Genomic DNA, 14,656 nt, shown 5'->3' with positions numbered 1-14,656 from the left:
ATATCATAGCAGTCCATACATTACAATATAAATATCCTAATAAGTTCCATTATTCATCTATGATGCATACTGAAACCTTACTTAGTGACTGAATGTCACTCTAAAAATAAGGATCTATAAAAAACCTTGATGTATAATTAAGTATTTATATACTCACAAGTTTTCTTGGTTGTTAATGGAGATAAATCCATGAGCAAGAACAACCACTGTTTTGGTTCTGGTAATCTGAACACAGCCTATTGGTAAAGGCAATATTCACCGTCTTTTAGCTCAACAATTTCCTCAGCTGCTAAATGTGGATGGTGGAGAAAAGATAGTGTCCATGGATTTTTAAGCGTTTTTGTTTTTTGTTTTTTTTAATAGCTGCCTGCTGCGGCTGAAAAGGTAGTGAACAGTGAGAGAACAGTGAGAGAGTGAACCATAGCAGAAAAGTGGTAGGGAGTAGTGCAAAATTAAACCTTAAACCCAAACCATATCTCCCAAAAAAACACACTTCCGCTTACCTAGACTTGTGGGCTTGATGAGTTCGTCCAGCATGTCATAGAAGGGGAGCCTCTGGAGCTTGACATCTGGATGGACCGGATGCCGTTTGGCTGAGGTGGCTAGGTGGTGCGAGAGCCCACTCAGCTCGTGTTTCCCAGGGCCGAGCAGCGAGAGAGGCAGCAGGGCAGCGGGTGATGGGGCTCCGCCGTGACCGGCGTGACCCTCATAAGCCAGCTGTGTCAGGCCAGAGGGCAGGGCAGCACCCCCGCCTCCCACCATTCCCGCTGAGGCAGGGTGGTGTGGTCCGGACAGGGCCAGCTCTGAGTGGGAAACCATTTTGGCAGGAAAGCGTCGTCGGTAGAGCTCTTTGATTTTCATGTGCACAGCGGGGCTACAGTCGGCCTTCAGTAGATGCAGCGCCTTGGTCAGCAGCTCGTGTTTGCGTCCGTGCTTGTTGCGTCCAGCATAGCCCAGCAGCACCTGTAGCTCTGACACCCGCAGGCTCATCACCATTTGCTGTCAAGGGAGGGAAATGAGAAATAAGATCAGGGATGAAATGTCACAAACACACTTGAATCTTTTGTAAGAGATCAAGATCCCACGCTCGAAATCTCACCTCAAAAAAAATTCATTCAATTAGAAAATAACCTGAGAGTCTGGAAAAAGGTAATACATATTTCAATAATTTCAGCTTTTCTTTTTTCTGATTTCGCCAGAATTTAATTATCATTCATGAGAAAGCCAAGCAGTTCAAGCAAACATTCAGCTACCTACATTGTTTCAGTATTAGAGAGTTTGAGGCACGTTAAAACATAATAAAATTAAACTTTTTTATTAGTTTTTTCCTCCCATTACTCTTTAAAACAAAGATACAGCTGTGCCAAAACAGAACAATATAGTGTGAGGACCATGTTGTAACCATGCTTGTTGAAAAGTATATGACTTATTATAGCTATGAGGCAGACCATCAGGAAAGCCATTAAGATAGATATATACTGTACTGGCACAACAGAACCAACTCTATTTCTACACACACATGTAAGTTTTTAAGGACACTCAATAGGTGGGTTTCCATCACATTATGGACATTTTTCATTTGCAAATTAAAAGTCTGAATATTAACACAAAAAAAAATCAATGAAAACAGAATGACAAATCTGCATTTTCACTGCACAGGAACCACTTTCCTCTTTAGTTTTTTGAGAAATGAACTGTTTATTTTCGTTAACTAACGCCCCATATTCGCTTAACAGCACTGGATGGCAATACAGCAACCCAAAAATTGGCTTTTAATGGACATGATCACAGCTATGAGATTCACACTGAGCGACAACTCAATAAGTTCAATAAGTATCCTATCGATATGTTTATGCAATGTGCAGACATGTTTTGAGACATAAATCATTTCTATGAATGATGCAAATAAAAGATGCTTAAAACCACAATTGGCCTCTTCAACACTCAACTCCACCTGAAATTTAATTGTGATATTATCAATATCATCAATTGACTTGAGAAACTTTTTGTTATGGTAATGTTTCTGCCCTATCATTCAGCACTAAATGACGCTGAGTGTTCCCTTGTGGTCCCTAACCTTAACCATCAACACTAACCCAACAACTAACCCCAGGAGACCACTGACTGCATATGTTTTTCGTCGTGTACAGGCTGCACTGTTCCTCCTGCAGTGCCGCACAGTGGATGGAGCTGTGAATGTATCCAGTGGGTGTTGACAGATCGAGCGCACGCAGCAACAGTGCAACGAAGACGCAACGCAATTCGGGTGGAATCCCGGGGAGAAGTCTTAACCCTGAAATAAATAATTATCTAAATGTCTGCCAGAAAGCGAGGAGAGACTAAAATGTCTTCATTCCACAAACTGGCCCTCAAAGACATGAATACATGATCTTTTTCACAAACAGAGCAAAATTCCTGCTTTAATCTCCTTTAATGACAGAGTGAGGAATAAAAAAACACAGATGCACACGAACACAAGGCTCTAACAAGACCAAGTGCACAGGGCGATTAGTGCACACTATATCAGTTTCCATTACACTGCTCAATTATATACACAAGATATGCACAGAATGTCTGGTGTAGTGTCCATAAACAGGAGGAAACCTTCACGCCTTGATTTTTTTTATCTTATTACGATGCATACTCTCTGGGTTCCTCTTAGGCTCTGCATCCAATTGACATTTAAAAAGACTCCTGTAAGCAGTTTTATTATTTATGGCCTAAACCTACCAGCACCACCAAAGAAATGAAAACACTGATTCAAACAATAGAAGTAATGCATAAATATCCATGAATCAAATTTGTATCTCGGAATGGAACAGTCCCTACCCTCACTGTTTATCTTTTTTTTTTACTTTCCTCATTTCCATGGTCTTATTTGCAGGGAAACTGTGGAGTTGATATGTTACAAGGCAGAACAAAAGCTTGTCCTGCTACTGTTTTACTTAACAAGTATCTGTATCTGAATGTGAAACCAACACTGTGTCAGAGTTACTTTCATTCTGTGCACGAGTGGCCCAGGTGACAAAAGAAACCTCTCACTGTGATCCGACCACAGACAAGCGACATCAATACACAAGATGATGTATTAAGAGAGAGGAAGTGAAACTCCCATGTGATGTAGTTTACTGTAAAACCTGTTCCATTTTTTGCAACTGGAGTTTTCAGTGCCAGTAAAGTGCGGTAAAAGACGTGTGTGTGTTTCAAATATCAGCACCTTCAGCCAAAAGCATTATGGTTAAATGTTAGATTAAACAAACTGTGTGCCTGATTTTAAAAGGAAAGGAAGGAAAGAAAGTGTGTGTGTTTTGCAATGTTATTACAGAATAAGAGAAGGGTATTTATTGTATTAATCTAACAGTGAAATTACAGACTCAAATAGTCAAGCAACAGGCAGGATCAAATTAAAGAGAAAAAAGTTATTAAAAAAAGAAAAAAAAACAGATGAAAATGTGCTTTTGCCGCTTTCCTGATTTGTTTGAAAACGTTTAGTACAAATCAGGGTTCCCACACCTTGACATGAAATTCAAGGAATTTTCAAGTACGTTCGAGGACCAATCCCCTCAAATTCAAGGACTGAATGTGCTTTTTCAGTTCCTGTGTGGACAGACCATCTTCAGAATGCTTCAAACTCCTCAGTGTGACACAGCAGAAGCTGCTGTTTACAGACCAAACAGTGTGTCTTGTGTACGGCTGCCACGTACTGTATATGTTACAGACACACACACACACACACACTCACACATGAATGCAAACAGTTGTGTTTCCACCCCTTTGGGGGACATTACACTGGCTTACATGTCATGCAGACTTAGGCTGTGTCCACAAAGACATTTGCCTTCCCCTAAAACAACACAAGGGGCAGATTTGGCAGGGACATGTTTTGTTTGTCCACTAAAGATTTGAGACAATAAAATTCAATCCTGTTGTAGGAACAGATTTAAGTGTTTAAAAGCTTGTTGGACACCAACACACAGCACAGTGGTTTGTAACGCTAACAAGATTTTACAGCGTTGTGATCTTGGGCTTCACAGCAGACACAGAGAGCTCATCAGCAATGTGCACTTCCATGTGTGTGATTGGCCAAAACAGCATCATGTTACAGCCCTGCAGAAGCAGCTACGGCAGATTCAGTTTGAACGGCGCTGGTTAATTCTGCACTCCTGTGCCTTGAGCCAAGCCATGTCGCCACACATTGTCACCCAATCAAATAAATGAGAAGTGCTGTTCTTCACAGCCACTCTGTGAAGACACGTGGTCTCATCACAACCCTGACTGCTAACACCAACCTTAAAAGCCTCATTTCATATGACACTAAAATGTGTGTGAAGCGACAAATGCACAGAGAGAAAGGTGCTACTTTCACAGGAAGGTTTGTTACAATGTCAATACATAAAGACAACTCAAACATTTAGCATTATTTCCAAATTTAAATTTCCATTTAAATTTTGTTCGAGCAATGGAGTATAAATCAGGCCTGAAGCCCTCTTGTTCCTGAAAGGAAGTCAAATCCCCACAATGTCACTGCGAGAATAGATTTATGCCCCCAGCCCCCAACATGAGTAGCACCAGCAGTCATAAATGTACTGTTGCTTCTTTCAGCCTTTCCCTTTAGGGGTCGCCACAGTGAATCATCTGCCTGCATCTTGCCCTATCCCTTGTGTCCTCTTCTGTTACACCAACATTGTTCACAACATCCAGGATTCTTCTCTTTGTTCTCCCTCTTTTCCCTCTGTGCGGCATCTTCAACATCCTTCACTGTCCCTCCTGTACATGTGTGACTTAACCATCTCAAACCTGGCCTCTCTTACTTTATCTCCAAACCTGTCGACCTAAGCTTTTCCTTGAATATGCTCATTTCTAAATTGTGTCCATCCTGGTCACTCCCAACAAAAATCTCAGCATCTTCACCTCTGATACCTCTAAGCAATCACTCATGTGCACAAAATCCAGATGTTATAACAAGTCAAGTGTCCATATCTGCGTTAGTTTTTCTTAATGGTGATAAAGGACGGCTTTGATGAACTTGATATAATTGAGAATGAAGAGTTTTCGAACGGGCGTGCGGAGGAACACAGACTACAGACATGTGTCACTAGAGACATATGGTAAATACATGTTCAGGAGGTGGTCAGCCATATGTGAATGTAATTCTGATGCTCCTCCAGTCTGAACCAGGCTGCAGTTATCAAAACAGATCAGTCAAACACAGACAGCTCCTACAGCACGATGAAGCTCAGGTGGAGCTCACAGGAAGCATCTGTCTGTCTATGGACTTTCATCATCAAGAGACGTGGGGTTTTTTTTTTGACAAGGATTACAATAATTGAATATTATTCTCTTTAGTAGTAGCAGAAAGACAAATGAAACACACATGCATTGGTTTGCAAAGCTATCCTTTTAAGGACTACTACAAAGCCTTATCCCTAACCTCAACAATACACAGTGAATGCCTAATCTTACTATACTAAACCAGCTCCTCAGAAATTAGATTATGCCTTATTAGGACCAGGTTTTGGTTTCCATGAGGACTACAGGTCCTGACAAGGTCAGTGTTTATGCCAGAAAAGGTCCTAAAGTATATAGTGTGTATGGTGTGTCTCGTGGTGGTGACATAAATGACCCGTTCCATGAAATATGGATGTGAAAGAGAATCTGAAAAAATGATGACATTGGCTGCCCACCATTTCTCTTTGCCTCTCTCTCTCTCTCTCTCTCTCTCAAACACTCACAAAAGAGATAAAAACACACACGTACAAACACAAGCCCACATTAACCTGACACACACACTACATGCTGCACAAACACACACACGCATGCGCACGCACGCACACGTCCACCATACTGCGGATGTGTAACATTCCTCTGGCTTTACAAAAAAACAAAACAAATAGAGGAGAGAAAACAGTGAAACAGCCTGTGGTGGAGGAGAGACAGACAAACAGCTCGCTACTCTCACTATCTCCCCTTTCTTTGCGCTCCTCTATTCCTGCTCTCCGTCAATCAATCATTGTCTTCACCGTGACAGGTGGACCCAGAACTCTTCCATCTTCCCAGTCAACAACTCCTAAATAAAATGTTGTTTCCACCTTTGTTTACCGGGTGATTTATGTGACGAAAACTTTGATTAAAACCAGTTCATTCTCTCTTAACAAACAGAAGGGGGTTATTCTTCACTTGAACCTCTTTTACAACAAAATTACGGGGGTCCACTCATTTTTCAGAATAAAAAAGGCCATCGACTCCTTTGCCTTTCTGTTTCAAACACGTCTGAAAACGGGGGATGACACCTTTCTGCCGCCCCAATCAGCTGACTGTTGTGGGTCTAGCTCCACCCATACCATACCATAACATTACTCTGGTAAGAAAAATGGAACGATTGGGGTTGGTTATTTTGGTACCATTCCAAATGTAAACACAAAATAAAGGGAACGTTTCACTCGGTGGAAACGTGACTTAAATGTGTAAAATTGCGAATGCCATAATACTAGAAAAGGTGCAGACTTAGGCTGCAACTATTGATTATTCTGTGATACAGAGCAAATCATTTTTTGAGGAGCTGAAAAATCAGAGAACTTGTTTTGACTATTCAAAAAACAATAGAGTAATCACTGCAGCCCTAGAGCAGACTCAGCATCTAGGCTGAATGAATTTGGTTCATACACACCTGTTTCATTTTTCCATCATTGCTGAACAGCGACATAGGGGTGAGAATGACCATTGTGAGCAATGTAAGCTTCGAATAACAGACATAACCCTTGGTGTTAGTGGATGGTGTGGTGGAGGCATTAATAGTGGAGGTGGGTCAAAATATCCATTTGGTAATATATCGTCGTCTTTCCTCATGCAAGGCGATAATAAACACAAATACCGATATTTTATTTAACAAAGGCGCTCTAAAGTAAACGGTCCCTGCAAGTTTCCCTCGCCGGGCTTCAGTACTTCAGGTCTCCTCACGGTGGCACTGCTCAAATGAATGAGTGAAACTTGAACGGAAGTTGCCTGGCCGACGAAGAGGGAGTTTACAACGGGATACGTTTAAAGATGTCCAAGTCATGTTCAATATATAGACTTTATGCACTTTGGTCTCTATGTTGTGAATAAATAGAGAAATCCTGCACTTTTAACCTCTTACTGACATTTTGTTTTCTTCAGTTAGACAGATATCGTGATGTATCGTATTGTATGGCCCCCACGCCTCCTGGATACGGTGAACAAGTCAAGACTGATGGGAGGAAAACAATATGCTTCCTGTCTTTAGTAAGGAGGAGGAAACTGAGCAGAAAACAATACCAATATACTTTCTGAAGTCTGCACTGCTGGACATTTGGCAAGCACTTCTATTGACAACTGAATTAACTAATTCAAAACCCCATTCATGCGAGTAAAGATGAGTTGGACTGTTGTTGCCGTTAGCATTTCCGTACCTAACATCAGCTCTAAACCGAATCACAGCGCAAAATTCCAGTACTTCGGGTGTTTTCGTGAGCCATCGATTCCTCCGCGGCATCGCCACTGCTTTTCAGCTCCAGGCAAGATCGCACAGCTCTGCAAAGCCACATGCAGTAGCTGTAGGGAGTTAATTATTAACCATGCTCATTTATAATGTTTTAAGACTCTTATACTCTCCATATTTTAGCATATGATGTACTGTGTGTTAATATTTCAGGGATGTAAAGTTTTAGACAGTGGTATATGTTTTAAAGTTAATGACAACAACATGCTTTAACAATCTGACACACTATGATTATCGCTATCAACTGACTTCAAACCATTTATTGTGATAATCTTTTTTGGCCACATCACCCAGCCTTTAAGAGCTACACACCCTTAAGGCCTGATTTAAGGATTTCCTTCACACTGTTCAACTGGTCCAGACTTGTATAAAAAAAAAAAAACAGTGTTTTGGAACGAGTGCGACATGAGAGCAAACTGGGAAAATGGATCCATCAAGTCTCATCAGAGGGCTGGTGTTTGCTGCAGACTGTGGTCAGCTCACTTTTGAGGCTGACGTAAATGATTTTAGCTTCAGTGTCAGTGTCATCTTAAATTCAAGACTTGACAATGTTCTAAGGGCTTTTTTAGGGAAAGTTAATTCAATATTTTGAACACCATCAAGACCTAAAAATTTCCAGTAGATTCTTTTCAGAGTGAAGAGTGGTGTGCAGGGTAATAATTTGCTATGCCCAGGGCTAGGGAGAGTGATGGATGGACGAATGAGATGATGGGGGATGGGAAGAGAGCGAGTCAGAGAGAGCGCCAAAGAGAGAGAGAGAGAGAGAGCCAAAGAGAGAGCAGCTGAGCCTCCAAACGAAAATGAAATTCACCACAGCTCCAGTGAAAACAGAGGATGGAGGGGGAGGGCGGGAGTGTTAGGGAGGTTGGCGGGAGCAGCTAAGATGGACACATTATCAGAAAAGTCAAACATCCACATTTATGCACGGGTCAGGCTGCCAACACTTACACCTGCAAATTAATTCAAACCTTTATTTGACTGTAGCAAAACAAATGGGGCGTTGGGCAGCTAAACATGACATGATTATAGTTTAATTAATATAATTTATCAGCAAGCTTTTGAAGGTGACAGACTGAGTATAAAGCACGGCTGGAATCCCGCTGCTTTTTGGTTGGATTCAAATTCCAATTTCTCCAACATGCTGTTTCTGGATGTTTCACAATATTCTGCATTTATGGGCAGAAATAACAGTTTTATACATACGCCATAAGCCTGTGGGGGGAGAGTTATGATCTGCTTCATTTTGTCAAGATTCGGTTCAGCAATGTTATGTGTCCAAAAAAATAAGTCCAGGTTTTTTTGGGTAAATTCCAACGTGACAATGCCAGGATTCATCGGGCACAAATTGTGAAAGCGGTTCGGGGAGCATGAGACATCGTTTTGACAAATGGATTGTGTCGTGTATATACAGAGAGGCTTTTTTTTGCTCTTTCATCTACACAATAACATATAATTTATGCAGTTTTGCTGGTGCCATGTTGGTTTTTGAGACGTATTTGGAGGAGAGGTAGGAGGTTGGGAAGAAGAAAGGAACGGCTGCTCGCTGTCTAGACATCCACAGTAAATACTCTGCAGTTCCACTTAAAAGTGGACAACATTTTGTACTGAAGACCTGGAAATAAGTGACCAACACCATCGCCATAAAGTCAGAGGAAAATAATGACTGAGTCTTCCCCAGATCGCCAGGTTTCAAGCACTTCTGCATTGGCTTCACTTTCAAAACTACATCTATTATTTATATACAGTGTCTTTGGAATTATGAGGCTCTCAGACAAAGGCCCTTCTGGCTTGGTTACTCCAAACTTCTTCCATTTCACAGTTATTAAGGTAACTGTGCTCCTGGGAACACTCAAAGCTTCAGAAATGGTTTTGTACCTTTGCTCTAATCTATACTTTTCCAGTTTTAATATAGAGGTCAATATAAATGCCGGACCTTGCGTACACACACAGGTGCTCGTGCCCATAATCAAAGTCAGACTGATGTTGATGGACTGGACTCCAACCAACTTCTAGGCCTATGAATAATTAAAGCAAACAGGATGCACACAACCACAGTTTATAGTGAGACAGCAAACGGTTGGAGTCGTAAAATAAAAATAATCTTTTCAAATAGAATTGCAAAAATGCCTGTCTTTCTCATTCGAAGTGAATAAGTGCTGATTAATAGGCAGAATACTGTCAATTTAAGAACTATTTACAAAAAAGTTGGAAAAACCAATTCAAGGTTTTTAAGGTTCATTTAAGGTTCAGTGTGTGACATTTTATAGGAAATATACTACACATAAGTGACGTTGCATGTGTATTATCGCTTCAAAGTGGAAACTGTTTGAAAGCCTTTTATATGTACTTCAGACAAAGGCTTGGGGCAAAGTCTTACATTTACCATTTGATGTAATTCACTCTCACACACTGGACCCTTAAGAGGGAATTTCTATTATTATTGTGCTTTATTTACCTGTCATTCTCACAAAATGAACTGATTAATTAGCTGTAGTGTGCACTGTGTCATCTTTAGCACCCAATTGCTGTTACTAGCACAGACAACATGTTCAGCATGATGACATTCTTTTTTACACAATACACACTGGGTGTTGTGGCCTTCCCCTTTTAGATTAAATCAATGAACCAGTCATATTTTAATCTTAAAAGTAATCAAAATGTCAGTAATTAAAAAGATAAAATACCTCAACTCCAGGTCATCTGAAGTATCACCTCCTGCTTCAACTCTGTTACACTAATACTTTTAAAAAGAAATAGAGTCATAAGCTAAATATAGCTAGTTTCCATTCCTATATGTTATGATGAGGCACGGTGAAACAAAGACCGAGGCTCAGAGTGACGCTACATTATCCGCCAGAGACTTGGATAGTAGTAAAACACCCATATATGTACACAATGATTAGTGGATCATGTAAACCAACTCTCGCAGGCTCAGTCGCTCTTAAAAAATTCAGCCGTGCACTCAACATGACCCCTCCTTACCCCTCCTACCATAAGCACACACCTATAAGTTCTGCTGTGCTGCAGCTGAGAGCAGTCGACTGCAGTCGAGTCCTAATGAAAGGAAACATGCAGCATGGAGTCCTGTTAGATGAGGTGGGACAGGTTGGAACTAGCCAGTGGCCGAGCCGACCTCGGTGGACTGTTTCATCTGTCGGGAGAGACAGTGAAATCCAAAACGGCTCTATTTTCTGTGAGAACCCTAATCTGTGGAGAGAATTTAGACTTAAAATTTGCACAAATGTGCACTTCAAATGAGAAAAAAAGAGATTCATATAAATGTGTTTACTGTTAGGCAACCGCATTGCAGATTCCATCAACAAGGGCTGGGGGAAACACTGAGTTTTTATATTATACAGATATACTATATTTACAAAGGTGGTATAGAATTTCAAAATACTGTTTATACTGTCACTATAAAGCCATGCTCGCATTTGGATCTCAGAGGAGAGGAGAACACAGTCTGGATAAAAATAATGCATCTCTTGCTCCACATTGCACCAATGTCGCTCCCAACATCTGCTTGTGTGAGGAAGGGGGGGGGGCAGCCCCTGCGTTCACATAGCCCCAAGTTGAAGTGCCGTCCTTACGAGACATTATTTTTTACATTAAACACCACCCAGTCTTTAATTATACATGTCATCACTGCTACGATATTAACTTTCTAATGGGGATACACGAAATTGGACTTTTTAATATCTGATATGCCGTTGTTACGACCCCAGGGTCGTGTTTCTTTTCCCTGTGTGTACTAACAGCCGTTATATTGGGAGTGCTTGGCCGACATACACTATACTACTTTCTTTTTGCCCAAATACAGAGGTCCTTAAGTCTCTTCTGTAGTGAAATTCTCATATTTTTCTTTATTGTGCAAAATAGCATCAAAAGAATAATAGCTGTAGAGGGCACGAGCATTGAGGTCAAGGCGATGGCAGTGTATTCAGCCTACTGTAATAATACATTTTAAAGCCAATATCTGGCAATACAGATATCGTGCATCCCTACTTTCTAATTGTTAAAATTGAATTCCATCATGTTAAATCAACGTGAGTAGTAGAGCTTTGATTCATTCAGCTCGACCTATTCTGTTTACAAAAATGACTTTCCCACATTCAAATCACGGCAACTCAAATGTCCCAGTGTTCCCACCAGCACTTAAATGCAACATGGATTTATGGATCAGTGTGGGGCCGGAGGAGACCATGAAGAGTCTCAAAACTTCTCATGCAAATGTAACCTGATTCCTTCCCATCAGCCAATCCATGCAAACTGCACCACACATTTAACGAACTGTAAGTAAAAACAAGTCAATGATGCAGCACTCAACTAATAGACATCTATATTTTCGTCTTTGGGGATGAATTTGGTGATCAGCAACATCACAGAGCAAGCATATCGAAATGGTTTCGTCATGATGACGACGAGTTCAGTGAGGTTCAAAGGAGTCCCCAGTCACCAGATGTGAATCTTACAGAACACCTCTGGGATTCAGTGGAACGAGAGATTGGCAGCATTGAATGAGCAGCTGACAAATCTGCAGAAATTATGTGATGCAATCCTGTAATAATGTCATAAAAATGCTCTACAGAACTCACCACAGCTCAAATCAATATAAAGGGACGATCTTCATCCCCAACTTGCTTGTTATACACATACACACACACACACACACACACACACACACACACACACACACACACACACACACACACACACACACACACGTAGAGCGATAAAAAGGCAGAGAGACTATTTTAATGATTGTTTAGAGCATTTTTTCCCTCACAGAAAACTATGAATTACTGATTTGTGGAGACATTGTCAAACATATTTTTATCACTTACTGTATGTGTTGAGGATTTTGCTGGCAGGCCTGAGATGTGGCTTGATTCTGCATATGTGTGCATGTATGTTGATTTTGTGTGTGTGTGTGTGTGTGAAAAATGTAAAAACCTATCTTTGTGGGGACATTTTGACCAGCTTTAAAGGGCTTTTTCAGGGTTAAGACCTGGTTTTAGGGTTAGGTCTAGTCACAAAAAAAACAACAAAAATGAGAAACAAAATCCAAGGTGAGATGAAATTTATGTTCAGTGTTTGAAGTGGGTGTTGAGGCGACTGGTTCTGTGAAATTCGTTCATAGAAAGAAAATAAACACAGCTGAACTCTGTGGACTCTTGTTTTCATACATTGTCGGCTGTACCTTGTATTGTTGGCATGAAGCTAAATTGGACGAGGTTCAGTGAGGGTGTTTTAGGCTGATTTAGTTGCTTGGTGATGGAGTTGTGTTTAGCTGAAGATGCTTTTGGGTGTTTCTCATGTGCCAACGGGGAAGAGCTTGTTCATATTGATAAAACTGGACGTGTTGGACATCGATGGACCGGAGCGGTCAGAATTATAAAGAGCAACATTGCTACTACTACTCAAACCAAGTAACGTCACCAAAGCTTTTCAAAACATTCAAATTTGACTAAATGCTTGACTGTGAATTTGATTGAGATCCAAACTCAGCTCTATATTCAATAGGGAAGAATAAAAGTGTGAATCTCAAACATTCCAATCCTAATGTGCTGGCTAATCCTAAATTTGCAATACTGTGATTTATCTGCTTGTTTCTCAGGGTCAGTGTGAGGGCACATTAATAAACACTGCTGTACTTATGCCAGAATTAGCCAAAAGGCTGGTTTCCATCTGTCAGCTTAAACATCAAATCAAAATCAAATTGCTAAATAAAATTCAATTTTCACTTGTTTACACCTGAGCCTTTCTGAAGTGAAATGTCTTCAGTGGAAATGTCAAGTCAGCTTGTGATATTTATATCAGTGTTATTTTGGTCTCATTAAAATACAATCGCCTTTCAAATGTTCAAAGGGTGAGACCACAAACAGCAAAACCACATCATGTGTAAACCAGGGTTATCATGCAAGGTGTTTGAATTCAACCACGCACACATGCAAGAGGGAGTCACAAAGATTAAGTGCATGCATGCCACACATCTTACACACAATGAGATAGCATGCGATGGAGGATCATACACACACACACACAAACACACACACTTTGAGCACATCAGGGCCCACGCACCACACGAGAGATCATTAAGCTCTCAGTGATCGGATATGCCAGCCAAAAGGCTGGTATGTGTGCAAAACCTCAAATGCACAATTCAGTCCCATGAGCATCAAATGACACGCACACAATGACACGGCATGCCCACATGTCTGTATGAGTACACTCGTAAATAAGTTGAAAAACACCTTCAAGACATCCCCTTTCACCAAGAAACTCAAAGATTCTGGGTAAAGACCATCTAAAATCCACTTTACCTTGATCAAAAAATATTGCATATTGCAGGTATTGAAAGGAAGACAATTTTAGGCTGGCCTAAGGTGACACGTCCACTGACATCAACACAGAGTAAAACAGTAGTATCTAGACAGCACTCTGATTCTGATTTGAGACCTTCTGTGAAATCATGATTTTCCATTTCACAGGTTAGTCAGGACATGCTGGCAGTCTTCTCGAGGCACACCACAAGCGCCATGTTTCAATTACAATTTGCCAGGATTTACTGCTTTATTATGCTGACATTTTTTGAGGCTCAAACTGACCTCTTTCAGGGAAACTCCGGCTGCAGCTACACTAATGCTTATTTTTTTCAATATTGATTAATCTGCTAGTTATTTTTCACTATTCGAGAAGTGTTTGTGAGCCATTAAATGTCAGAAATTAGTTCAAAGAAAACTCAATCTGCTTTCCCCAAACCTCAAAATAACAACATTCTCAAATGTCTTGTTTTGTCCACAAACCAAAGATATTCAGTTTACGATCATAGAGAAGCAAAGAAACCAGGAAATATTCAATTTCAGGGTTTTTTTCCCCCTGTACTCAAACCAATAGAATTGAAACTAATATGAATTTCAGTCAGAAATGGACCTCTCTGACACCAGTGGCCCACATTTCTGTGAAGTCTGATATTATGTCCTATTCATTTTTTTTTGTTTTTTTTTAAGCAAACACTAACTATTGTGAGGCTAACACAGTTTTCAGTTTTTTTATCAGGCCTTTGTCCCATTAATCTTTGTAAGGAACAAGGGCACTGGACAGATACGGTTCGCAGATGAACACTGAACACTAAAATAT

The 14,656-nt window shown here is 40.6% G+C and overlaps 1 protein-coding gene across 2 annotated transcripts in view; it reads right to left on the bottom strand.

The window, feature by feature from the left end:
* The window catches only part of LOC122772749 (E3 SUMO-protein ligase PIAS1-like), a 53,434-nt gene that overhangs the window by 24,118 nt on the left and 14,660 nt on the right, over positions 1–14,656 (bottom strand). For both annotated transcript variants that reach the window (XM_044030996.1, XM_044030997.1), the window contains exon 2: positions 504–999. In XM_044030996.1, coding sequence (XP_043886931.1) covers positions 504–999 — 496 coding nt within the window. The remainder of the gene's footprint in view (positions 1–503; positions 1,000–14,656) is intronic.

Source organism: Solea senegalensis, linkage group LG7 (genome assembly GCF_019176455.1).
Source record: "Solea senegalensis isolate Sse05_10M linkage group LG7, IFAPA_SoseM_1, whole genome shotgun sequence".
Taxonomy (NCBI): Eukaryota; Metazoa; Chordata; class Actinopteri; order Pleuronectiformes; family Soleidae; genus Solea; species Solea senegalensis.
The sequence above is the reverse complement of the archived record's forward strand: the minus strand, read 5'-3'. Positions and strand labels throughout refer to the sequence as shown.